This window comes from Brachyhypopomus gauderio, unplaced genomic scaffold, assembly GCF_052324685.1.
Source record: "Brachyhypopomus gauderio isolate BG-103 unplaced genomic scaffold, BGAUD_0.2 sc40, whole genome shotgun sequence".
In the NCBI taxonomy this organism is placed as follows: domain Eukaryota; kingdom Metazoa; phylum Chordata; class Actinopteri; order Gymnotiformes; family Hypopomidae; genus Brachyhypopomus; species Brachyhypopomus gauderio.
The window spans coordinates 1199453-1224715 of NW_027506868.1; the positions used below are offsets into that span (position 1 = coordinate 1199453).

Sequence of the window (25263 nt, forward strand, 5' to 3'; positions counted from 1 at the left end):
GCACACGTGCATCTATTTTTGTGTGCGTGCGTGTGTGTTTGTGTGTCTGTGTGCACATCCTTGCGTGTGTGTGTGTCTCTGTCTGATTCTCCTCAGGCACAGGGTTTGATGAAGAAGCAGCTCTTCTTGGAGCTGGTCGAGAGTTTGCTCTAATGAAAACCGCTTCTGGGAAGGTAAACTACTTTGCTTGGCTCATCTGGTAGCATACAAAAATGTATTATGTACAGCACAAATACTGTCATACTGTATGTCACTCTGGATAAAAGCATTTGCCAAATGCTGAGATATATGTAAATGTTCATATTTGAGAACACAACAACAGTAGTGTATTATGTTGGAGAGGAGCCAGTGCAGACCTTTAACTAATTACATGCTTATAAGAGAAAATTCTGCAGTGAACTCCTTACCTGAAGATTCTAAGGCAGAACCAGTTAAGGTCTTTACTTTGTGAGACATCTTGGGAAAGTAAAAGCAGGAATATTTGGAAAAGATGTATGACACCAAACAAGATTTGAGATATGGCAGCTTGGTTGTGTTTGTGTGTGTTTCTGTGTGTGTGTCGTCTGATTACCGTGGTCCTGCAGTGCCTTCTCTTAAAGCACTTGTGCAGGCGATTCTTAGAGCTGCTTCTTATATGCCTAAATGCTTATATGTACCGTATTTTCTGGACTATTGAGCACACCTCAATATAAGCTGCACCTACCAAGTTTTTTTTTTTTAATGGAAAAGTTTGTGTAAGCCGCACCGGGCTATAAGCCGCATATATCTACTGAACTGAATACAGTGAGTCTACGCTTAACGGCGGGTCTTGTTAACGACGGACCGGAGTTACGACCGACTTGCTCAATGAACTAAGTTATAGTCACTGTAACTCCCTAATATCATCTGTAGCGTCTTTATGCGTGTGCAAACGAGGGGACTCAGAATTTGGCACAACACATGTTGGTTTGAAAAAATTTCTCTGTCGTTCCTGCTGTTTGCATGTGCTAAATGAAATTGAGCACTTTCTTCTTTGATTTACAACTTTGACCTACCACTTGATTCACTTTCTGCTCCGCTCCCTGACGGGTGAAGAAAAATCTACAGAAAAGCCGTACCTCAGTATAAGCCGCATGGTTCAAATCGTGGGGGAAAAAGTAGTGGCTTATAGTCTGGAAAATATGATAACAGGGTTGCCAACTTTTCAAGATCACTTCGAGTGAGATTTGGGGGGGGTTGGGGGTGGCGAGTGTAAATTGTTGGGGGGGGGGGGGGGGGGGGTTGGCAAGCCTGCGATAATTCAGTTATTGTACCCATCCATTTAATAATGGTCATTTCCACTATTACGGTAAGGCAAGGTGTTGAGGTGTCCTGCTTGCGATGTGTAGGTAAATGTCGACTCCTGTTTACTTGTTGATGTGTGTTTTAATAAAAAAAAAAATTTCTTAATGTTTTGCATTATGCGAGACAGAGTCCCCATGTGTGTTAAGATGTATAAAGTGTGCGTCACCTCTGATGTAGAGCTGGGCGATATGGGGGGAAAAAAATCGTATCAAGATAACTTTATTCACTTCAGTCGATATTGATATATGTCATGATTAGGGGTGTCACGATTTTGATATTAAATCGAAATCGATCGAAATTGTCACAATCTCGAGCCTCGAAGTCAAAAAGAGGATCGATGATCCCTACCTCTAAGCTACGCAAGCACCCACACTACGCAAAGTAAAGCCTGGTTTAAACTAGACATGTCGCAAGGGTCCGCGCACCGAAAATGACGTAATTGCGGTGGCTCCGCCCGTGCGCACTGGGGAATCGCGAGGTCGTGCACCTCTCGAATTTTGTAACTTCGCGCGCGCCGCGCATCAGCACAATGAACCAAGTCATGTTTTCTGGGCTCATACACCTTTAGAAGGTGGAATTAAAGCACCTAATTAAGTTAAATATTTATACATATACTCGTAATGATTCGAAATAATTCGCTTTTTTATCACATTATTTAATGGTTGTTTATTTTCAAAACGCCCAATCTTAACGTCTTCACGTTCTTTTTTTTTTCTTAACGTCTTCGTTCTCTGTTTCGTCCTGGAATTACAAGAGGCTCATATTTGTTAACGTAATACAAGAGAACTGTTCAGTCAGATAGCTATTTGTTGTGAAACCAAGTAGTTACAATTTCAAGCATTTTCAAGTACTTTGGCCTAAATTCCAACATTTTTAAATCTGAAACACAAAGCAACATTAAAATTCGTCAGGTAAATGTTCCTTCCCCTGTTTTTGAGGGGTGTTTCTTTATACTACCACACATCGTTTACATTTTTATCTCATTTTTATACAAGTGAGCAATTGAGGGTTAAGGGCCTTGCTCAGGGGCACCTCAGTCATGGCCTCAAGTCTGGGCATCGCACCCACAACCTTCCGGTCACAAGACCAGTTCCCTAACCGCCAGGCCACGTTTACTTTAAAAACAAATCATTAAACAAGTTTATGTAATCAATTAATTATGTACAGTCATGGCCAAAAGTTTTGAGAATGACACAAATATAAAAATTTTCACATGATCTGCTGCCCTCTGGTTTTTATGTGTTTGTCAGATGTTTTTATCACATACAGAAATATATTTGCAATCATAATTTGAGTAACAAGAGCTTTTATTGACAGTTAGAATGAGTTAATGCAGCAAGTCAATATTTGCAGTGTTGACCCTTCTTCTTCAGGACCTCTGCAATTCTCTGTGGCATGCTCTCAATCAACTTCTGGACCAAATTCTGACTGATAGCAGTCCATTCTTGCACAGTCAATGCTTGCATTTTGTCCGAATGTGTAGGTTTTTGTTTGTCCACCCGTCTCTTGATGATTGACCACAAGTTCTCAATGGGATTAAAATCTGGGGAGTTTCCAGGCCATGGACCCAAAATCTCTGTTTTGTTCCCTGAACCAGGCCTTGCTCCAAGAGTCTCCGCCTCACAGTGCGTGCAGATGCACTCACACCTGCCTGCTGCCATTCCTGAGCAAGCTCTGCACTGCTGGTAGCCCGATCCCGCAGCTGAAACACTTTTAAGAGACGGTCCTGGCGCTTGCTGGTCATGGGCACCCTGACCCATGGGCAATCTTTCTAGTTACAATATTCTTCCCTGTTAGGCTATTTTTGTGCAGTGCAATGATGACTGCACGTGTTTCTTTAGAGATAACCATGGTTAACAGAAGAGAAACAGTGAGGCCAAGCACCAGCCTCCTTTTAAAGTGTCCAGTGGTGTTTTGTGCCTGTGCACAGTTCATAGCATAGTGGTGTGGGTGGTGTATGTGTAATGGGAGTGGGATGCATTATGGATGGTGTGTATTAAGTTTGAGTCGGGCGCGGTATTGATGGTGTGTGTTGAGTGGGAATGGATGATGTTTTAAGGGTGGGAGTGGCGGTATGTTTAGAGGGCTGTGTGACGGGGAATGGACTCCTTTGGAGTCTGGTGAAAGAAAACAAATCGGTTGCAGAAATGTGTATATATATATATATATATATATATATATATATATATATATATATATATATATATATATATATATATATATATATATACTTTTTAAAAAATGTATTATTGGAAATGGACAAAATGTTTGTCCCGTGGTATTAGTTTAAACAGAAAGACCATGCAAAATTTTCTTCCCCGTTTAGATTTACTACACTGGCAAGTATCAGAGCCTCGGCATCAAGCAAGGTGGTCCATCTGCGGGAAAGTGGGTGGAGCTACCCATCACAAAATCTCCCAAGATCGTCCAGTTCTCAGTGGGTCACGATGGTTCCCACGCCCTCCTGGTGGCTGAAGATGGTAGTGTTTTCTTTACTGGCTCTGCCAGTAAGGGGGAGGATGGAGAGTCAAGTAAGGATCATGTCTATATTTTACACAGAAAGAGGAATAATAATAATAATAATAATAATCTTTATTTGTATAGCACCTTTCATACATACATGCAACTCAAAGTGCTTTACAGTATAAATAAAAAGAAACATTAAAAGACAAAAAGACAAAAAGAAAATGTTAAAATATTAACATAAAAAGTAAAGTAAATAAGATACTAAAGTAAAGCAAATAAGATAAAACTATTAAGATAATAGATTTAAAAAATAATAGACAACATAATGTAATAAAGTAAATAAGATTGAGAATTTCTTAACTAAAAGCAGATCTAAACAGGAATGTTTTGAGACTGTTCTTAAAACTATACAGGGATGAAATGCCTCTGAGCTCTTCAGGAAGAGAACCTACACACACATCCAAGCACAAATGTCTCGTGATGAATTGGGTCTCTTTTACATGTATAAACAGCATATATAATGAAGTCTTGTTTAGAATTGTTTATGTAGTATTAAATGTATCTCAAATATCTGCAAAATAATTATTTAAATGTTTTATCCTAATGGTTGGTGACTTAAAAATATATTTTCACAGATGTTAAACATGTACATGTTAACATGTACATCAGTGTTCATGCCCTCAACCAATGATAAAATTGACTCCCAGGGCAAGTAATTAACTGCAAAATGGACAAGACACCTGGGGCATCATAGTCTCCCCATACCATCAACTACTGGTCAGGGGTTCACACAGATGTGAACACAGGTGACCTTGGACGGCTCTTTGGTCTTAGCCATGTTAGTAGCTGGAGTCTTTATGCAGGTGTCTTTATGCAGTTAACGACCTCAAAACAGATGCTTCTAATATAGAATAATAAGTGGAGTGGAGGTAGACATTTTAGAGGTGGACTAACAGTTCTTTGTGGGCCAGAATTTTTGCTGATTGGCAGGTGTTCAAATACTTATTTGCAGCAGTAATACACAAATAATTAAAAAATCATATATTGTGATTTTTGGATTTTTTAATATTATGTCTCACAGTGGACATTCATCTAAGATGAAAATTTCAGACCGCTCCATGATTTCTAATCAGAAATTAGTGTTCAAATATTTATTTTCCTCACTGTATCTGGTGTCTGTGATATCTGAATAGACTTTCTGGATGTTCAGCTTGTGATTTTCTTTAATTTTTTCAGCTAAGAGTCGGAGGCAACCGAAGCCTTACAAGCCCAAAAAAATGATCAAGCTGGAGACGAAGATGTCAGTCTACACCGCCTGCAATAATGGCAGCAGCAGTATCGTCACCAAGGACGGAGAGCTCTACATGTTTGGCAAGGACGCCGTTTACAGCGACAGCACCAGTAAGTGCCATGTTATTGGAGTCTGTCGAATTTATAGGGTAACGGCTTTAGTGTCGATTGACTGGCGTTTAGCCCCCTGCAGTCTTCATCGTACAGCTGACACTTGACTGTACTGTCTGCTCTTATGGCTGGTATTTAAAAATTGACAGTAGTGCTTTATTGTGTAAGAATGGACCTTCTCCAGATTACGCGTTGTGGATGTAATGTTGAGGGGTGTTGATGTAAATGGTTTGTCTCTCTTCTGCGCTTCCTTCAGGTCAGGTGTCGGACCTGAAGGGGCACTTTGTCACTCAGGTGGCCATGGGGAAGGCCCATACCTGTGTGCTGACCAAGAGTGGCGAGCTGTGGACCTTCGGAGTCAACAACAAAGGCCAGTGTGGCAGAGACACTGGAGCAATGAGTCAGGCAGGGAAAGGTAAGAACCTTTCAGAAGTGGAACTGTTTGGTAACTCTGAATATTTGTGATGCCCTGTCTGTTGTTCTATGGGTGTGTCTCAAAGCCTCACATGGGCCATGTGTGCTGGCTGAGTGAAAAGGCCTTTCGGTCACTTTTTTCAAAACATGTCCTTGACTCCTTCCAGCTTTTGGGGTGGAGAACATGGCCACGGCAATGGACGAGGACTTGGAGGACGAGCTGGACGAGAAAGAGGAGAAGTCCATGATGTGTCAGCCGGGCATGCACAAGTGGAAGTTGGACCAGTGCATGGTGTGCAGTGTGTGTGGAGACTGCACGGGCTACGGGGCCAGCTGTGTGAGCAGCGGAAGGCCTGACCGGGTCCCTGGAGGGTGAGGCACGCCGCTCGCACCGACAGGCCACACTGCTAGTTTATGCTTCTGAATGTGATGTTATGCTTCATTGTGATTGTGTTCACACGTGTGTGTGCACGTTCGCTTTGTGCATCCTGTTTAGCATCTGTGGCTGTGGCTCGGGTGAGTCGGGCTGCTCGTCTTGTGGCTGCTGCAAGGCGTGTGCACGAGAGCTGGACGGGCAGGAGGCCAGGCAGAGGGGGATCTTTGATGCTGTGAAGGAGATGATACCACTAGACCTGCTGTTAGGTACAACGCCAGCTACATCCTCTCAAAAAATCCTCATGGTGACTGTGTCCACACCATCATCTCCTGCAGGTTTAGCGTTTCATCATCATCCTAATGTTCCTGTACTTTTTCATTGTTTTCCTGATAACATGTATGCATGTGTGTGTGTGGGTGTGGGTGTGTGCGCTTGAGTTTGCATGCGAGTGTGTGTGTGCGTCTTCGCTCATGCGAGTGTGTGTGTGCGCGAGTGTGTGTGTGTGCGTGCTCCTGCGAGAGTGTGTGTGTGTGTGTGCGCTCATGCGAGTGTGTGTGGGCATTCATGTATCCACTTACTTGCATTGCCTGTTCATGCTCATCATTCACCCTGCCTGTGTTGTCTCTCGTTTGCCCCTCCCCTTGGCCCCGCCCATGCTGGCCCATTTTTATTTTAGCTGTGCCTGTCCCTCCCCCTCCAGGCGTGAATATAGAGGAGCACATCCAGATCAGACAGGAAGAGAAAAGGCAGCGAGTCAATCGCCGCCACAGGCTGGAGGAAGGACGAGGTACAGCGCTGACACTCCACCCACACACACACTACCACACACGCCTCACCTCCATACACACACTACCACACACGCCTCACCTCCACACACACACTACCACACACGCCTCACCTCCACACACACACTACCACACACGCCTCACCTCCACACACACACTACCACACCTCCACACACACTACCACACCTCCACACGCACACTACCACACCTCCACACGCACTACCACACCTCCACACGCACTACCACACCTCCACACGCACTACCACACCTCCACACACGCACTACCACACACGCCTCACACATTACCACACCTCCACACACACTACCACACGCCTCACCTCCAGACACACACTACCACACATGCCTCACATCCACACACACCTCACCTCCACACACGCCTCACCTCCAAACACACTACCACACACACCTCACCTCCACACACACTACCACACACCTCGCCTCCACACACACTACCACACACCTCGCCTCCACACACACTACCACACATACTACCACACCTCCACACACACTACCACACCTCCACACACACACTACCACACCTCCACACACACACACACACACACTACCACACCTCCACACACACACACACACTACCACACCTCCACACACACACACACTACCACACCTCCACACACACACTCTACCACACACACGCTCACTTCCACACCTCCACACACACACTACCACACACACCTCACCTCCACACACACCTCACCTCCACACACACACCTCACCTCCACTAGGGTTGCAACAGTATGAGATTTTCATGATATGATGACCGTCTCAGAAAATACCGCATCATCACGGTTACCACGGTATCATAGTTTGTTACATATATTATTAAAAGATACACTGACCCTTAAAGAAATTACAACAAAAGTTTTTTTTTTTGTTCAATGAACTATTTATTGTAGAAACCTGGAACTATTGTATACAAAATGTCTCCTTAAAAAAATTAAGCTGTACACCTGTTTATATAAATACTGCAAAATTAGAGAAGCCTAAATCATGGATTTCAGTAGGCCTACAATTATTTAAGTTTAAATTATTTAATATCTGATAAACTGAGCCTGGGTCAGTGTCTGATCAACAACTGTTGTAAACCAAGTTGGAACCAGATACTGCAGAAAGAGAGGATTTATTTCTGACATGATCCTCACAATAGAGATTTCTATTTTAAGGCTTTCACACAGAGTCTGGTTTTAACATATGAAAAACGGGCACGTCAGAATTTGAAAATGAACGCATGTAAATGAATGACGTCTTTCACATCCAGTGAAAGCAAGGACCTTACACCTCACGCGAACCTCCGGGAACGGCGAAAGCTTTCATACTTGCCGCGTCACATTCTTTGCAGTGTTTTCCTAAAACGATGTGGTAGTATAAAGAAACACCCCTCAAAAACAGGGGAAGGAACAGTTACCTGACCAATTTTAATGTTGCTTTGTGTTTCAGGTTTGAAAAGTGCTGGAATTTAGACTAAAGTACTTGAAAATGCTTGAAATTGTAACTACTTCGTTTCACAACAAATAGCTGTCTGACTGAACAGTTCTCTTGTATTACGTTAACAAATACGAGCCTCTTGTAATTCCAGGACGAAACATGAGAGAACGTGAAGACGTTAAGAAGGCGTTTTGAAAATAAACAACCATTAAATAATGTGATAAAAAAAAATCTAATTATTTCGAATCATTTTGAGTTTATGTATAAATACTTAATTAGGTTTAACGTGCTGGGTAATATTGAAATGAACCTTTAAAGTGACGTACAAGTGCTTGAATTCCACTTTGTATAGGTGTATGAACCCGGCAAACATGACTTTGTTCATTGCGCTGAGGCGCGGCGCACATGAAGTTACAAAATTTGAGAGGCGAACAACCTCGCGAATCGACAGCACGCAAGACCCTCGCGCACGGGCGTAGCCACCGCGATTACGTCATTTTCGCCACTGATTTTAGTTTAGCCTCTTTTTTTGTTAAAAAATTTGTTAAGTCTGATGCACTTTTTGCCATTCTCACCGCTGTGTGCTGAGTAGCTGAACCGGAGCGGAGTTGCGCATGCGCGGGTGAGTTTCTCCGCTGGCTTGCCTTTTACCGGTAATAAGCAAATGCACACGGTTTGATAACCATGCATTTTAATACCGTGAAACCGGATACTGCTGCAACCCTACCCTCCATGCACACACCTCCCCTCCACACACATGCACGCTCACCTCCACACACACACGCACGCTCACCTCCACACACACATGCACGCGCTCACCTCCACACACACACACTCACCATGGCTCTGGAGAGTCCTTCACAGAGCCTGGAGCCTCAAGTTCAGAGCTGTGTTGCCACTCGATCATAAATATGCCTGAATATGTCCGAGAACTGGAGCTTTGCAGATCTGATGAATCAGGGCACTACTTCTCCTGGGCAGTGTAATCCTTTTTACACAGGGCTAATGCTTCCTGTGGAATAGGCTTTGGGAGCTTTTGTTTTTTTCCCACATGAATGTAATTATAATCACACATTTTGTTCGAGCACAACTCCCAAAAAAAAGAGAGAACTGGGATCCATAGAGCTGCTGCGTTTTTCCAGCTTGCGTATGTGCCTGTGTGTTTTGGAGATGGGTGTTGCAGAGCCCTGCATGCTGGGCTTTTCTATGATTTGCATTGTATGCTGTGCAGTTTGTCCATTTGTGAGATGCTTTGCCCATGCATGTGAAAGTTTCTTTCTCCACCCCCCCCCCCCCCCAACCCCCACCCCCCCACCCCCCCAGGACCCCTTGTATTCCCTGGCCCCTTTTTTCTGACCCAGCGTGAGCAGGCCCTAGCCAGACTCAGACCCCTGCAGGCCTGTAGGCTAATGCGGGACAAACTCAAAGGTACTTTGGTCTTCACTGTAGACTCCACCTGGAGCCCAGTGACCCTGCCTGCTCTCACCAGGCACTACCTTACTGTACTCACTATCTCTCCCGCTCCCTCTTGCCCTCTTTCTTGCTCTTCCCCTCTTTCTCTCTCTTACTCTATCACTCAACGTCTTTCATATACGGTGTAGAAGTACTTTCCTTCTCATAGTTTTCTTTTCTGATGATTTGAATGTGGCTGTTTGCTGGACCAACTGTTATTTAATCACACCACTGGTGAACCTGTAATATGGAAATACTACTGCATGTAAGTACCTAATTTCAGCCTGAGTCTGTGAAGAGTCTGGCCAGGATTCCTACAGATGGCGTTTTTATCATTATAGATAAAGCAGCAGTCAAATTCAGCATTTGTATTGAAAATATTTCGGTACTACAGTAGTTAAATCAGCTGTACCACTTTCACCACTGCATACATTAAAAATAAATCCCTATGCATCATCACTATAAATAAGGTGTTAAACATAGTGGTAATATTTGAAAGCACTAAATGAATAAGGAAACCCAAATAAAATCTTTTTGTTTTCAAACCCCTCACTCCGTTAGCACGCTCTATAATTGAGTCAATATACCCAGCCCTTTTCATGGTGGGTAAAAGTTTTTTTTCCCACTTGCTGTCTTGCTGTGAGGCAGAGAGGCGAATGTCACTGCTCTCATTCAGGCATGCTACCCCCCACTCCCCCGGCCCTGTGCCGACACCCCTGGCCCTGTGCTGATTGCTGGGACATGCACCACCCATGCATGGACTAACCAGGGCTGTGGATGGCTGTATCATACATCACTCTCACTGTCTGCATTTACATACACGTTCTCATTGGCAACATATCAGGGATGAGCCTTTTTTGCCTTTACTCTTTTTATTCATCTCACCTGTCTCTTCTGGTGCTGTTTTCCGCATATTCACTCCACACGCCCTTTATTCCTTTATTTGATCATTTTTCTCGATACTCCAGTTGTGCTTCACCTCACTAGTGATTGATTGCCGTGCGACCGCACTGGCTGGTCCAGCCGTCTGCCCTCGTGTGTGTGGCCTCGTGTGTGTGTGTGTGTGTGTGTATGGCCTCGTGTGTGTGTGTGTGTGTGTATGGCCTCGTGTGTGTGTGTGTGTATGGCCTCGTGTGTGTGTGTGTGTATGGCCTCGTGTGTGTGTGTGTGTGTGTGTGTGTGTGTATGGCCTCGTGTGTGTGTGTGTGTATGGCCTCGTGTGTGTGTGTGTGTATGGCCTCGTGTGTGTGTGTGTGTGTATGGCCTCGTGTGTGTGTGTGTATGGCCTTGTGTGTGTGTGTGTGTGGCCTCGTGTGTGTGTGTGTGGCCTCGTGTGTGTGTGTGTGTGTGTGTGTGTGGCCTCGTGTGTGTGTGTGTGTGTGTGTGTGTGTGTGTGTGTGTGTGTGTGTGTGTGTGTGTGTGTGTGGCCTCGTGTGTGTGTGTGTGTGGCCTCGTGTGTGTGTGTGTGTGTGGCCTCGTGTGTGTGTGTGTGTGGCCTCGTGTGTGTGTGTGTGTGTGGCCTCGTGTGTGTGTGTGTGTGTGTGGCCTCGTGTGTGTGTGTGTGTGGCCTCGTGTGTGTGTGTGTGTGGCCTCGTGTGTGTGTGTGTGTGGCCTCGTGTGTGTGTGTGTGTGGCCTCGTGTGTGTGTGTGTGGCCTCATGTGTGTGTGTGTGGCCTCGTGTGTGTGTGTGTGTGTGTGTGTGTGTGGCCTCGTGTGTGTGTGTGTGTGTGTGTGTGGCCTCGTGTGTGTGTGTGTGTGTGTGGCCTCGTGTGTGTGTGTGTGTGTGTGTGTGGCCTCGTGTGTGTGTGTGTGTGTGTGTGTGGCCTCGTGTGTGTGTGTGTGTGTGTGTGGCCTCGTGTGTGTGTGTGGCCTCGTGTGTGTGTGTGGCCTCGTGTGTGTGTGTGGCCTCGTGTGTGTGTGTGGCCTCGTGTGTGTGTGTGGCCTCGTGTGTGTGTGTGGCCTCGTGTGTGTGTGTGTGTGTGTGGCCTCGTGTGTGTGTGTGTGTGGCCTCGTGTGTGTGTGTGTGTGGCCTCGTGTGTGTGTGTGTGTGTGTGGCCTCGTGTGTGTGTGGCCTCGTGTGTGTGTGTGTGTGTGTGTGTGTGTGGCCTCGTGTGTGTGTGGCCTCGTGTGTGTGTGTGTGTGTGGCCTCGTGTGTGTGTGTGTGTGTGTGTGTGTGTGTGTGTGTGTGTGTGGCCTCGTGTGTGTGTGTGTGTGTGTGTGTGGCCTCGTGTGTGTGTGTGTGTGTGTGGCCTCGTGTGTGTGTGTGTGTGTGTGGCCTCGTGTGTGTGTGTGTGTGTGGCCTCGTGTGTGTGCGTGTGGCCTCGTGTGTGTGCGTGGCCTCGTGTGTGTGCGTGTGTGTGTGTGGCCTCGTGTGTGTGCGTGTGTGTGTGGCCTTGTGTGTGTGTGTGCGTGTGTGTGTGGCCTCGTGTGTGTGTGCGTGTGTGTGTGGCCTCGTGTGTGTGTGCGTGTGTGTGTGGCCTCGTGTGTGTGTGCGTGTGTGTGTGGCCTCGTGTGTGTGCGTGTGTGTGTGGCCTCGTGTGTGTGCGTGTGTGTGTGGCCTCGTGTGTGTGCGTGTGTGTGTGGCCTCGTGTGTGTGCGTGTGTGTGTGGCCTCGTGTGTGTGCGTGTGTGTGTGGCCTCGTGTGTGTGTGTGTGTGTGTGGCCTCGTGTGTGTGTGTGTGTGTGGCCTCGTGTGTGTGTGTGTGTGTGTGTGTGTGGCCTCGTGTGTGTGTGTGTGTGTGTGTGTGTGTGTGTGGCCTCGTGTGTGTGGCCTCGTGTGTGTGGCCTCGTGTGTGTGTGTGTGTGTGGCCTCGTGTGTGTGTGTGTGTGGCCTCGTGTGTGTGTGTGTGTGGCCTCGTGTGTGTGTGTGTGTGTGTGGCCTCGTGTGTGTGTGTGTGTGTGTGTGTGTGTGTGTGTGTGTGTGGCCTCGTGTGTGTGTGTGTGTGTGGCCTCGTGTGTGTGTGTGTGTGTGGCCTCGTGTGTGTGTGTGTGTGTGGCCTCGTGTGTGTGTGTGTGTGTGGCCTCGTGTGTGTGTGGCCTCGTGTGTGTGTGGCCTCGTGTGTGTGGCCTCGTGTGTGTGTGGCCTCGTGTGTGTGTGTGTGTGTGTGTGGCCTCGTGTGTGTGTGTGTGTGTGTGTGTGGCCTCGTGTGTGTGTGTGTGTGTGTGTGGCCTCGTGTGTGTGTGTGGCCTCGTGTGTGTGTGTGGCCTCGTGTGTGTGTGTGTGTGTGTGTGGCCTCGTGTGTGTGTGTGTGTGTGTGTGGCCTCGTGTGTGTGTGTGTGTGTGTGTGTGTGTGTGTGTGTGTGTGTGTGTGTGTGTGGCCTCGTGTGTGTGTGTGTGTGGCCTCGTGTGTGTGTGTGGCCTCGTGTGTGTGTGTGTGTGTGGCCTCGTGTGTGTGTGTGTGTGTGTGTGGCCTCGTGTGTGTGTGGCCTCGTGTGTGTGTGCGTGTGGCCTCGTGTGTGTGCGTGTGGCCTCGTGTGTGTGCGTGTGTGTGTGTGTGGCCTCGTGTGTGTGCGTGTGTGTGTGGCCTCGTGTGTGTGCGTGTGTGGCCTCGTGTGTGCGCGTGTGTGTGGCCTCGTGTGTGCGTGTGTGTGTGTGTGTGTGTGTGGCCTCGTGTGTGTGTGTGTGTGTGTGTGGCCTCGTGTGTGTGTGTGTGTGTGTGTGTGTGTGGCCTCGTGTGTGTGTGTGTGTGTGTGTGTGGCCTCGTGTGTGTGTGTGTGTGTGGCCTCGTGTGTGTGTGTGTGCGTGTGGCCTCGTGTGTGTGCGTGTGGCCTCGTGTGTGTGCGTGTGTGTGTGTGGCCTCGTGTGTGTGCGTGTGTGTGTGGCCTCGTGTGTGTGTGCGTGTGTGTGTGGCCTCGTGTGTGTGCGTGTGTGTGTGGCCTCGTGTGTGTGCGTGTGTGTGTGGCCTCGTGTGTGTGCGTGTGTGTGTGGCCTCGTGTGTGTGCGTGTGTGTGTGGCCTCGTGTGTGTGCGTGTGTGTGTGGCCTCGTGTGTGTGCGTGTGTGTGTGGCCTCGTGTGTGTGCGTGTGTGTGTGGCCTCGTGTGGCCTCGTGTGTGTGTGTGTGTGTGTGGCCTCGTGTGTGTGTGTGTGTGTGGCCTCGTGTGTGTGTGTGTGTGTGTGTGGCCTCGTGTGTGTGTGTGTGTGTGTGTGTGTGTGGCCTCGTGTGTGTGTGTGTGTGTGTGTGGCCTCGTGTGTGTGTGTGTGTGGCCTCGTGTGTGTGTGGCCTCGTGTGTGTGTGGCCTCGTGTGTGTGTGTGTGTGGCCTCGTGTGTGTGTGGCCTCGTGTGTGTGTGTGTGTGTGGCCTCGTGTGTGTGTGTGTGTGTGTGTGTGGCCTCGTGTGTGTGTGTGTGTGTGTGTGTGGCCTCGTGTGTGTGTGTGTGTGTGTGGCCTCGTGTGTGTGTGTGTGTGTGTGGCCTCGTGTGTGTGTGTGTGTGTGTGTGTGTGTGTGTGTGTGTGTGTGGCCTCGTGTGTGTGTGTGTGTGTGGCCTCGTGTGTGTGTGTGTGTGTGTGGCCTCGTGTGTGTGTGTGTGTGTGTGTGTGTGTGTGTGTGTGTGTGGCCTCGTGTGTGTGTGTGTGGCCTCGTGTGTGTGCGTGTGGCCTCGTGTGTGTGCGTGTGGCCTCGTGTGTGTGCGTGTGTGTGTGTGGCCTCGTGTGTGTGCGTGTGTGTGTGTGGCCTCGTGTGTGTGCGTGTGTGTGTGGCCTCGTGTGTGTGCGTGTGTGTGTGGCCTCGTGTGTGCGTGTGTGTGTGGCCTCGTGTGTGCGTGTGTGTGTGGCCTCGTGTGTGTGTGTGGCCTCGTGTGTGTGTGTGGCCTCGTGTGTGTGTGTGTGTGGCCTCGTGTGTGTGTGTGTGTGTGGCCTCGTGTGTGTGGCCTCGTGTGTGTGTGTGTGTGTGGCCTCGTGTGTGTGTGTGTGTGGCCTCGTGTGTGTGTGTGTGTGTGTGTGTGTGTGGCCTCGTGTGTGTGTGGCCTCGTGTGTGTGTGGCCTCGTGTGTGTGTGGCCTCGTGTGTGTGTGTGTGTGTGTGTGGCCTCGTGTGTGTGTGTGTGTGTGTGTGTGTGTGTGTGGCCTCGTGTGTGTGTGGCCTCGTGTGTGTGTGTGTGGCCTCGTGTGTGTGTGTGTGTGGCCTCGTGTGTGTGTGTGTGTGGCCTCGTGTGTGTGTGTGTGTGGCCTCGTGTGTGTGTGTGTGTGGCCTCGTGTGTGTGTGTGTGTGGCCTCGTGTGTGTGTGTGTGTGGCCTCGTGTGTGTGTGTGTGTGTGTGTGTGTGGCCTCGTGTGTGTGTGTGTGTGTGTGTGTGTGTGTGTGTGTGTGGCCTCGTGTGTGTGTGTGTGTGTGTGTGTGTGTGTGTGTGTGTGTGTGTGTGTGTGGCCTCGTGTGTGTGTGTGTGTGTGTGGCCTCGTGTGTGTGTGTGTGTGTGGCCTCGTGTGTGTGTGTGTGTGTGTGTGTGTGTGTGGCCTCGTGTGTGTGTGTGTGGCCTCGTGTGTGTGTGTGTGGCCTCGTGTGTGTGTGTGTGGCCTCGTGTGTGTGTGTGTGTGTGTGTGGCCTCGTGTGTGTGTGTGTGGCCTCGTGTGTGTGTGTGTGTGTGTGTGGCCTCGTGTGTGTGTGTGTGTGTGGCCTCGTGTGTGTGTGTGTGTGGCCTCGTGTGTGTGTGTGTGTGGCCTCGTGTGTGTGCGTGTGTGTGTGGCCTCGTGTGTGTGCGTGTGTGTGTGGCCTCGTGTGTGTGCGTGTGTGTGTGGCCTCGTGTGTGCGTGTGTGTGTGGCCTCGTGTGTGCGTGTGTGTGTGGCCTCGTGTGTGCGTGTGTGTGTGGCCTCGTGTGTGCGTGTGGCCTCGTGTGTGTGTGTGTGTGTGTGTGTGTGGCCTCGTGTGTGTGGCCTCGTGTGTGTGTGTGTGTGTGGCCTCGTGTGTGTGTGTGTGTGGCCTCGTGTGTGTGTGTGTGTGTGGGGCCTCGTGTGTGTGTGTGTGTGGCCTCGTGTGTGTGTGTGTGTGGCCTCGTGTGTGTGTGTGTGTGGCCTCGTGTGTGTGTGTGTGGCCTCGTGTGTGTGTGTGTGTGGCCTCGTGTGTGTGTGTGTGTGTGTGGCCTCGTGTGTGTGTGTGTGTGTGTGTGTGTGTGTGTGTGTGGCCTCGTGTGTGTGTGTGTGTGTGTGGCCTCGTGTGTGTGTGTGTGTGTGTGTGTGGCCTCGTGTGTGTGTGTGTGTGTGTGTGTGTGTGTGTGTGTGTGTGTGGCCTCGTGTGTGTGTGTGTGGCCTCGTGTGTGTGTGTGTGTGTGGCCTCGTGTGTGTGTGTGTGTGGCCTCGTGTGTGTGTGTGTGTGTGGCCTCGTGTGTGTGTGTGTGTGTGGCCTCGTGTGTGTGTGTGTGTGGCCTCGTGTGTGTGTGTGTGTGTGTGTGGCCTCGTGTGTGTGTGTGTGTGTGTGTGTGTGTGTGTGTGTGGCCTCGTGTGTGTGTGTGTGTGTGTGGCCTCGTGTGTGTGTGTGTGTGTGTGGCCTCGTGTGTGTGTGTGTGTGTGTGTGTGTGGCCTCGTGTGTGGCCTCGTGTGTGGCCTCGTGTGTGTGGCCTCGTGTGTGTGTGTGGCCTCGTGTGTGTGTGTGGCCTCGTGTGTGTGTGTGGCCTCGTGTGTGTGTGTGGCCTCGTGTGTGTGTGTGGCCTCGTGTGTGTGTGTGTGTGTGGGGCCTCGTGTGTGTGTGTGTGGCCTCGTGTGTGTGTGTGGCCTCGTGTGTGTGTGTGTGTGGCCTCGTGTGTGTGTGTGTGTGGCCTCGTGTGTGTGTGTGTGTGTGTGTGTGGCCTCGTGTGTCTGTGTGTGTGTGTGTGTGTGTGTGTGTGTGTGTGTGTGGCCTCGTGTGTGCGCGTGTGTGTGTGTGGCCTCGTGTGTGCGCGTGTATGTGTGTGGCCTCGTGTGTGCGCGTGTGTGTGTGTGGCCTCGTGTGTGCGCGTGTATGTGTGTGTGTGTGTGTGTGTGTGGCCTCGTGTGTGCGCGTGTATGTGTGTGCGTGTGTGTGTGTGTGGCCTCGTGTGTGTGTGTGTGTGTGTGTGTGTGGCCTCGTGTGTGTGTGTGTGTGGCCTCGTGTGTGCTCGTGTGTGCGCGTGTGTGGCCTCGTGTGTGTGTGTGTGTGTGGCCTCGTGTGTGTGTGTGTGTGGCCTCGTGCGTGTGTGTGTGTGTGTGTGTGTGTGTGTGTGTGTGTGTGGCCTCGTGTGTGTGTGTGTGTGTGTGTGTGTGTGTGTGGCCTCGTGCGTGTGTGTGTGTGTGTGTGTGTGTGTGTGGCCTCGTGTGTGTGTGTGTGTGTGTGGCCTCGTGTGTGTGTGTGTGTGTGTGTGTGTGTGTGGCCTCGCTGTCCCCTGCCCCGGCCTGACTGTCCTCTGTCTTTTAGATGGCAGCGGTGAGCGTGGCGATAAAGATGCCAGTAAGATCACCACGTACCCCCCGGGGGCCGTACGCTTTGACTGTGAGCTCCGTGCCCTGCAGGTCAGCTGTGGCTTCCACCACTCCGGTAAGCCTGATCTACAGTTCAGCATGTCAGGGGTTCTGGGGTTTGATGGAAGGCTACAGATAACACACATGTACGGATCAGGACCTTTTAATCAAATTACAAACCCACCATTAAGGCATATTGCATGTTATTGTATATTTCCCCATCGTCACAATCAAATAATCGCTGCTTTATTCTAATTGCATTAAGGAGACTTTCCACCCCAGTATGCTGTTCTGTGATTATGTATACTTATATCTTACATTAGAGTCTGTGAGTGCACATGCTGATTCAGTAATACTTACATTCAATATTTACTGACCCAAGTATTATTTTAAGCACTCGTTAAAATAGTCGTTATTTTTGCTTTCTCCTCTTGCTTTCCGATGTAATCTCATGTGATGATGTGTTTATCTTACAGTGGTGCTGATGGAGAATGGGGATGTTTACACCTTTGGCTATGGGCAGCACGGCCAACTGGGTCATGGAGATGTCAATTCTAGGTGAAGATGTTTCACCACCTTAATGGTCTCAATCATAAATTACAGAATGTTTGGCTGTGATTATATATTGTGTGTGGTGTTTTGTGTAGGTGTTGTTAGTTTGAGATAATCTGGTGAGCCTGCTGACCTGTGTCTCTCACCCACAGAGGGGCCCCCACACTAGTGCAGGCTCTCCCTGGCCCCAGCGCACAGGTGACAGCAGGCAGCAACCACACCGCTGTGCTCCTCGTGGACGGGCAGGTGTTCACTTTCGGGAGCTTTTCGGTATGTTGCTCCATCAGTATTGTTTTATGCACCAAGAACTACTCTGGGTATTCTAGGCTGAGTGTGGATTCCTGTGTCCATGTCTGTAGAAAGGGCAGCTTGGGAGGCCCATTCTGGACATGCCCTACTGGAACGCCAGACCGGCCCCCATGCCCAACATCGGTGCCAAGTATGGCCGCAAAGCCACGTGGGTAGGAGCCAGTGGAGACCAGACCTTCTTGAGGATTGATGAAGCACTCATCAACTCTCACGTCTTGGCCACCTCTGAGATCTTTGCCAGCAAACACATAATTGGTACTCTTCCTGAATTACGCCCTCTCAGCACTTCTGGAATTCTGATGAAAATGTTCCTGCCTGTGCTGAGCTGAGCTGTCTGCTTGGTTGCTGTCTTTAGGTTTGGTTCCTACCTCGGTATCTGAGCCTCCTCCCTTCAAATGCCTACTGATTAACAAACTAGACGGAAGCTGTCGGACATTCAGTGACTGCGAGCAGGAGGACCTCCAGGGCTTTGGGCTATGCCTGGACCCTGTGTATGATGTCATCTGGAGGTAGGGCTCAGTTTGGAGTATCTGGCTTGCTTATTGCTGCTGGAATATGTTGCCTATACGTGCATAATATTGAACAGAAATGGCACAATGCATATAGAATGATTTAAACGTGCAGTGATAACTTGGAGGAAATGTTTCCATGGCCTAGATCTACACTGAGTATGTTTACAATAATCCTTCATTACTTAAAGCTATATTACTGCCTTAATGATGTAATGGTTTTGTTTGTGCTTCTCTTCTGGCTGTGCTTCTCAGGTTCCTGCCCCGCTCTCGGGAGATGTGGTGCTATAACGCTGTGATTGCGGACGCGCGCGTGCCCTCCGCCCCAGACATCCAGGGGCGCTGCAGCATCCTGAGTCCGGAGCTGGCCCTGCCCTCGGGCTCTCACGCCGTCACCACTCGTTCCCACGGAGCCCTGCACATCCTGGGTAGCACAGCCCACTCACCAACTGGGCATCTGTGCCCTGCACACACCCAACTCTCACTGTCATACACTGTATCTGCACTAACACCTCACAGAACCTACACACTAGACCTGCACTAACACCTCTCCACAGAACCTACACACTAGATGAGTGTCTGTGTGCAGGTTGTTTGCCTCTATTCTTCACTGTGTGTGTGTGTGTGTGTGTGTGTGTGTGTGTGTGTGTGTGTGTGTGTGTGTGTGTTTGCCTCTATTCTTCATTGTGTGTGTGCGTGCAGGTTGCTTGGACACGCTGGCTGCCATGCAGGAACTGAAGATGGGCGTGGCTAGTGCTGAGGAGGAGACGCAGTCTGTGATGAAGGTTTACTCGAAGGAGGACTACAGTGTGGTCAACCGCTTTGAGAGTGAGCCACACGCGCACACACACGCACGCACCCATGGTGGATACAAAATTTGGAATGCTTTCAGATAAAATAACTTCTTAAATAAGAGCCAGGGACGTTTGAGCAGCATTATTGTCAGTGTGCTATTACTGTTGACCTCTAGGTCACGGTGGAGGCTGGGGTTACTCTGCGCACTCTGTCGAGGCCATTCGCTTCTGCGCAGACGCGGACATCCTGCTGGGTGGGCTTGGTCTGTTCGGAGGCCGAGGAGAGTACACAGCCAAAATCAAGGTGGACTGTGGAACATCTGCACCTATGCTATCTACCAAATCTCATATCAATTTACTGTACATTTACATCCATCTAATCCATTTAGGCTCTGAAGGCTTCCTTGTATGGCATGTGTGCTCTAGCTGACGATTCGCTGTTTTCTCGCAGCTGTTCGAACTGGGACCAGACGGAGGAGATCATGAGACAGACGGTGATCTAATGGCTGAGACGGATGTTCTGGCCTATGACTGTGCTGCTAGGTACTCTTCATCAAACCGATTACCTTCTTCACATGACCCACTCCAGTCTCTGCCGATCCTGCCGTCTCACACCTTTGTGTGTCTGCAGGGAGAAGTATGCCATGATGTTTGATGAGCCCGTCCTGCTGCAGTTGGGCTGGTGGTACGTAGCCTGGGCCCGTGTGTCGGGGCCCAGCAGTGACTGTGGCTCTCATGGCCAGGCCACCATCACCACCGACGACGGGTACCGCCTGCTCACTCATACGCAAAACTGCAAACATTAACGTCATGCTGAGATGGCTGCACAGTTGTGAGCTGGTGTGTGAAAGCCCATGACTGGTGTGATTGGTTCCTCTGTACCTTTCCTGCAGTGTGGTGTTCCAGTTTAAGAGCTCCAAGAAATCTAACAATGGAACTGATGTGAATGCTGGTCAGATACCTCAGTTGTTGTACAGGTACTGGGACTTAAATGGTCTTTTGTCCAGACATCCTGCCATGTGGTGTCTCTGCCTGCTTTTGATCATTTGACTTATTGCTGTTTGTTGTCAGACTGCCATCCAATGACGGTAACGCTGCTAAAGGGAAGCAGCAGACCAGTGAGCCTGTGCACATTCTGAAGCGTTCCTTCTCCAGAACCGTCTCCGTGGTGTGTTGAACACATTTATTGATCAGACACCGTGAATCAGTACACCTGCCGACGCCAGATGAGTGCTTTTATCAACAGGATGATTACAGTCATTATACTGTTTCTTGTTAAAAGCTTTAATCTACTTTGACTTTTGCCTGAAATTGGCTAATGCATCCATTTAGAACAGGACCAAAATGCACAGCTTTCAAGGTAAAAAGTCAAAGGCACTGCAGAAGTAAAATGCTTTCCAAATGGCTTGTTGTAATTGGAGAAACAAGGTACAACATCCAAAAAAGGTGTCCTCTGATAACCAGCAGCCCGGTGTAACGCTGCTGTGTTGCGTGTGTGCGCTCCCCTCAGGAGTGTTTCGAGTCCCTGCTGAGTGTCCTGCACTGGAGCTGGACCACGCTGGTGCTGGGTGTGGAGGAGCTGAGAGGACTGAAGGGTTTCCAGTACACCGCCACGCTGTTGGACCTGGAGCGGCTGCGCTTCGTGGGGACATGCTGCCTCCGCCTGCTCCGTGTCTACATCTGCGAGATCTACCCCATCTCTGGTAACCTGATGCCCTGCTACACATTAGATCTACCCCATCTCTGGTACCCTGATACCCTGCTACGCATTAGATTTTTGGTACCCTGAGTTAGAGGTCTGCGCGGGACTGCTTTTTTAATCCCGCTCCCGCTTGTTTTAGACCCGCTCCCGCCAAAAAATCGCTTGTTTTAATCCCGCTCCCGCCCGCACCTGCTTGTTTTAATCCCGCTCCCGCCCGCACCGGCCAAAAAATCGCTTGTTTTAATCCCGCACCCGCCCACCACATACACATTTCTGTCGCCCCCGCCCGCAATCCTAATATGAATTGAATTAATTAGATTTAGTACTTGAAATTTTCTTATGTATTTATTAAAACAGCAATATAGTGATTGATCGCGCTGTCCCATTTCTTATCACAGTCCAAACACATCCCGTTAGGTGACGTACACCAACACTTTCTGACATGTATCACAACAAGCCGATTTCCATCTCCATTAATTACAATGGAATATGACTTCCATACATCAGACTTTCCTGTAGTTGGCTTAATTGTGGTGTATTCGCCTGTTTTAATAGAATTTTCCACAGCTGAAACTGGTTGACCGTCTACAGCAGGGGTCGGCAACCTATGGCACGCGTGCCACCATTGGCACACCGAGGCATAGTCACTGGCACGCGACACGCTGGACCAGCATCAGCAAAAATATATATTTTAATATAAATTATTATATTAATGGATTATACTTTCGCGAGTGACCGTAGCGCACGACTCCGCACGCACACCTCGCGCGAACGTCGGAGGCGTTTAGACTTGGCGATCGATCGCGATATAATACTTTTTGTGTCGATTTACACCTCCCCCCTCCTCGGTCAACAATTTAAACTCGCCGCCATAGTGGCACACTCATTGACTGGACATGTTAAAGTTGGCACTCCATGTCTCAAAGGTTGCCGACCCCTGGTCTACAGTCTCTGCCATTTCTGTATCAAAATGACAAAATGACGCACACTTCATGTTCACGTGATCAGTTGCTTAGCCAATATTTTGAATTAGTTTATTGCTTACTTACTGAATGATTAGATGTTTTCGTCCTGTTCCTTATGCATGGAAATCATTGCGTTGTTATTATTATAATTTTCTAGACTATTAATTTGCGGGATTTTTCTGCATGTATATGTGGTCCCGCTCCCGCATCGCCTGGACTAATTCAACTCCCGCTCCCGCCAATAACAATTAAATTCTGTCCCGTGCCGCAAGATATTCTGTCGGGTCCCGCGGGACCCGCGGGATTACCGCGGGAGTGCAGACCTCTACCCCGAGTAATCTGGCCCTACTGTCCTACTGGGAATCATATTATCTGTTGTTGCTCATCTACTATTGGTTGCTATCAGTGTGAACACTCACAATGCATTATTCATACTGGATATATATATATATATATATATATATATATATATATATATATATATATATATATATATATATATAAGTAATGTCAGTTCCAGGTTCATAGATTAAAAGTCCTACGCTTGCATGCAATAAGACCGTCATGTTCATTCTGTTTGTATGGGTATTTCCGCCATGCGTGACTTGTCACTGTGCCTGTATTTAGCTAGTACCAAGGCGGTTGTGGAGGAGTCCAGCAGGCTGGCGGAGTGTGTGGGTAAGACACGCAGCCTGCTGAAGAAGGTGCTGTCTGAGGGCATGGACAACTGCCTGACCAAGCTGGACAACGACCCACAGGGCTACCTGAGCCAGCCACTCACGCTCCTGGAGGCCGTGCTGCAGGAGTGCCACAACACGTTCACCGCCTGCTTCCACTCCTTCTACCCGACGCCTGCCCTGCAGTGGGCCTGTCTCTGCGACCTGCTCAACTGCCTGGACCAGGTCTGCCTTGGCACTGCCCTCAGACTTTAGCATAATCAAACTCAGTCCTCTTTCCTGTACTGATAGACTTGCACATTAGTATTCATGTTCTTCTATGTAGTATGAGGCAGAGATATACTAAAGCTAGTTTAAGAGACTGTGATTGATTGAATGAATATACACTCACTGGCCACTTTATTACGTACACCTGTCCAACTGCTTATTAACGCAAATGTCGAATCAGCCAATCACATGGCAGCAACTCAATGCATTTAGGCATGTAGACATGGCCAAGAAGATCTGCTGCAGTTCAAACCGAATGGGGAAGAAAGGTGATTTAAGTGATTTTGAGTATTTCAGAAACTGCTGATCTACTGCAGTTCTGTGGGCGCAAAATCCTTTTTTGATGCCAGAGGTCAGAGGAGAATGGCCAGACTGGTTCTATCAAGCTGATAGAACAGCAACAGTAACTCAAATAACCAGTTGTTACAACCGAGGCATGCAGAAGAGCATCTCTGAACACACAGCACGTCGAACCTTGAGGTGGATGGCTCACCAAAATTGGACAACCGAAGATTGGAAAAACGTTGCTTGCTCTGATGAGTCTCGATTTCTGCAGCAACATTCTGATGGTAGGGTAAGAATTTGGCATCAACAACATGAAAACATGAAAGATCCATCCTGCCTTGTATCAGCAGTTCAGGCTGGTGGTGGTGGTGCAATAGTGTGAGGGATATTTTCCTGGCACACTTGGTGTCCATTAGTACCAATTGATCATCGCGCCACAGCCTTTGTGAGTATTGTTGCTGACCATGTTCATCCCTTTATGATCACAGTGTACCCATCTTCTGATCCAGCAAGATAATGTGCCTTGTCATAAAGCACGAATCATCTCGGACTGGTTTCTTTGGGATGTGGTGGAACGGGAAATTTGCATCATTGATGTGCAGCCAACAAATCTGCAGCAACTGTGTGATACTATCATGTCAATATGGACCAGACTCTCTGAGGAATGTTTCCAGTACCTTGTTGAATCTGCCACGGAGGCAGTTCTGAAGGCAAAGGGGAGTCCAACCCGGTACTAGCAAGGTGTGCCTAATAAAGTGGCTGCTGAGTGTATTGATTGAATCACTACATGTAATAAAAAACACCAGTCTATCGGAACACAGCTCTCAGTTAAGGTGGCACATAGTACTCTGAGAATTATTCTGATCTGTAGTTTTGCTTGTCCACCACTTGGGGAGCTCTTTCAGTATCACCACTGCAGTTTAACACCACATTCATCTGTCTAAAGCCTCCTTTACCACAGAGTAGCTGTATTACTTTTTAGGCCCTAGCAATACACAGGACAAATTAGTCACTGGACAGATTTAGGTCTGATAAATTTGTTCTAAAGTATCTCCAGTGACGTGTTCACTTAGAGGTTTACCCTCAAAGTAAGACTCACTGAATTCCAAAATGGGATGTGACGAGTCCGTCATGAAAGTACATGAACAGAGTTAGACCTTTAATTTACCGTACTGTACATTTTGAACAGAATAACCATTCTCAGATCTTAGCTCTTAGCTTCGTGCTAATCCACCACTGGACTTTCAGGACATCCAAGAGGCAAACTTCCGCACGTCCAGCAGTCGTCTCCTGGCCGCCGTCATGTCTGCCCTGTGTAACACGTCGGTGAAGCTCACATCCATCCTGCCCATTGCATATGATGGTGAGGTGCTGCTGCGCTCGCTCGTCAAGCAGGTCAGCACGGAGAACGACTCTGCCCTCGCTCACCGCTTCCCCCTGCTGGTGGCTCACATGGAGAAACTCAGCCATGTGAGTACTTCACACAGCAGAGTCAGCGCTGTACTGGACACCCAGCCAGTCATGAATCAGGGTGTTCTGTTAGTCTGACGGTAATATTAACATGCAGTGCTTTATTTCTCATGCTGGCTTAATAGTGTGTTTAATAACATAATGTGCTGATCAACTTTGGCCAACATACAGAAGTCGTTGACATCAGAAGGGTATAAGTCATATGGGCCTCATTTGTTTCCACTCATACAGACAGAGGAGAACCTAATGGGGATGACCAGTTTCCGGGAGGTTCTGGAGAAGATGTTGGTGATTGTGGTGCTCCCTGTGAGGAAGAGTCTGAGGAAGGAGATGGAGCTATTCTCTCCTCATCTGGTGTCCAACACGTGTGGCTTGCTGGCCAGTATCGTGAGCGAGCTGACTGCTTCTGCGCTGGGCTCTGAGGTTAGATACACAAGTGTCTGTCTGTCTGTCTGTCTCTCTCTCTCTCTCTCTCTCTCTCTCTCTCTCTCTCTCTCTCTCTCTCTCTCTCTCTCTCTCTCTCTCTGTGTCTCTACCCTGCTCTTTAGTTTTTTGTCTCTTTGTATTCTCCCTCCTTCCCAGTAAGTCGTGACCCTTCCCCCACCTGTGTTCTCATCCAGATGAGCTGTGCTGACCTCCTCTAATAATGTCAC

At 48.8% G+C, this 25263-nt stretch overlaps 1 protein-coding gene across 14 annotated transcripts in view; it reads left to right on the plus strand.

The window, feature by feature from the left end:
• The window catches only part of mycbp2 (MYC binding protein 2), a 107817-nt gene that overhangs the window by 39852 nt on the left and 42702 nt on the right, over window positions 1-25263 (plus strand). For 9 of the 14 annotated variants that reach the window (XM_076985500.1, XM_076985503.1, XM_076985511.1 and 6 more), the window contains 24 exons: window positions 97-173; window positions 3650-3854; window positions 5026-5190; window positions 5447-5605; window positions 5772-5976; window positions 6101-6246; window positions 6657-6767; window positions 9553-9657; window positions 17037-17156; window positions 17557-17638; window positions 17785-17902; window positions 17992-18196; window positions 18297-18450; window positions 18706-18878; window positions 19153-19278; window positions 19421-19548; window positions 19696-19787; window positions 19876-20010; window positions 20138-20221; window positions 20316-20412; window positions 20755-20947; window positions 22539-22813; window positions 24389-24610; window positions 24842-25033. In XM_076985500.1, coding sequence (XP_076841615.1) covers window positions 97-173; window positions 3650-3854; window positions 5026-5190; window positions 5447-5605; window positions 5772-5976; window positions 6101-6246; window positions 6657-6767; window positions 9553-9657; window positions 17037-17156; window positions 17557-17638; window positions 17785-17902; window positions 17992-18196; window positions 18297-18450; window positions 18706-18878; window positions 19153-19278; window positions 19421-19548; window positions 19696-19787; window positions 19876-20010; window positions 20138-20221; window positions 20316-20412; window positions 20755-20947; window positions 22539-22813; window positions 24389-24610; window positions 24842-25033 — 3569 coding nt within the window. The remainder of the gene's footprint in view (window positions 1-96; window positions 174-3649; window positions 3855-5025; window positions 5191-5446; window positions 5606-5771; window positions 5977-6100; window positions 6247-6656; window positions 6768-9552; window positions 9658-17036; window positions 17157-17556; window positions 17639-17784; window positions 17903-17991; window positions 18197-18296; window positions 18451-18705; window positions 18879-19152; window positions 19279-19420; window positions 19549-19695; window positions 19788-19875; window positions 20011-20137; window positions 20222-20315; window positions 20413-20754; window positions 20948-22538; window positions 22814-24388; window positions 24611-24841; window positions 25034-25263) is intronic. The other 5 variants (XM_076985502.1, XM_076985512.1, XM_076985513.1 and 2 more) reach the window with 3 other exon arrangements.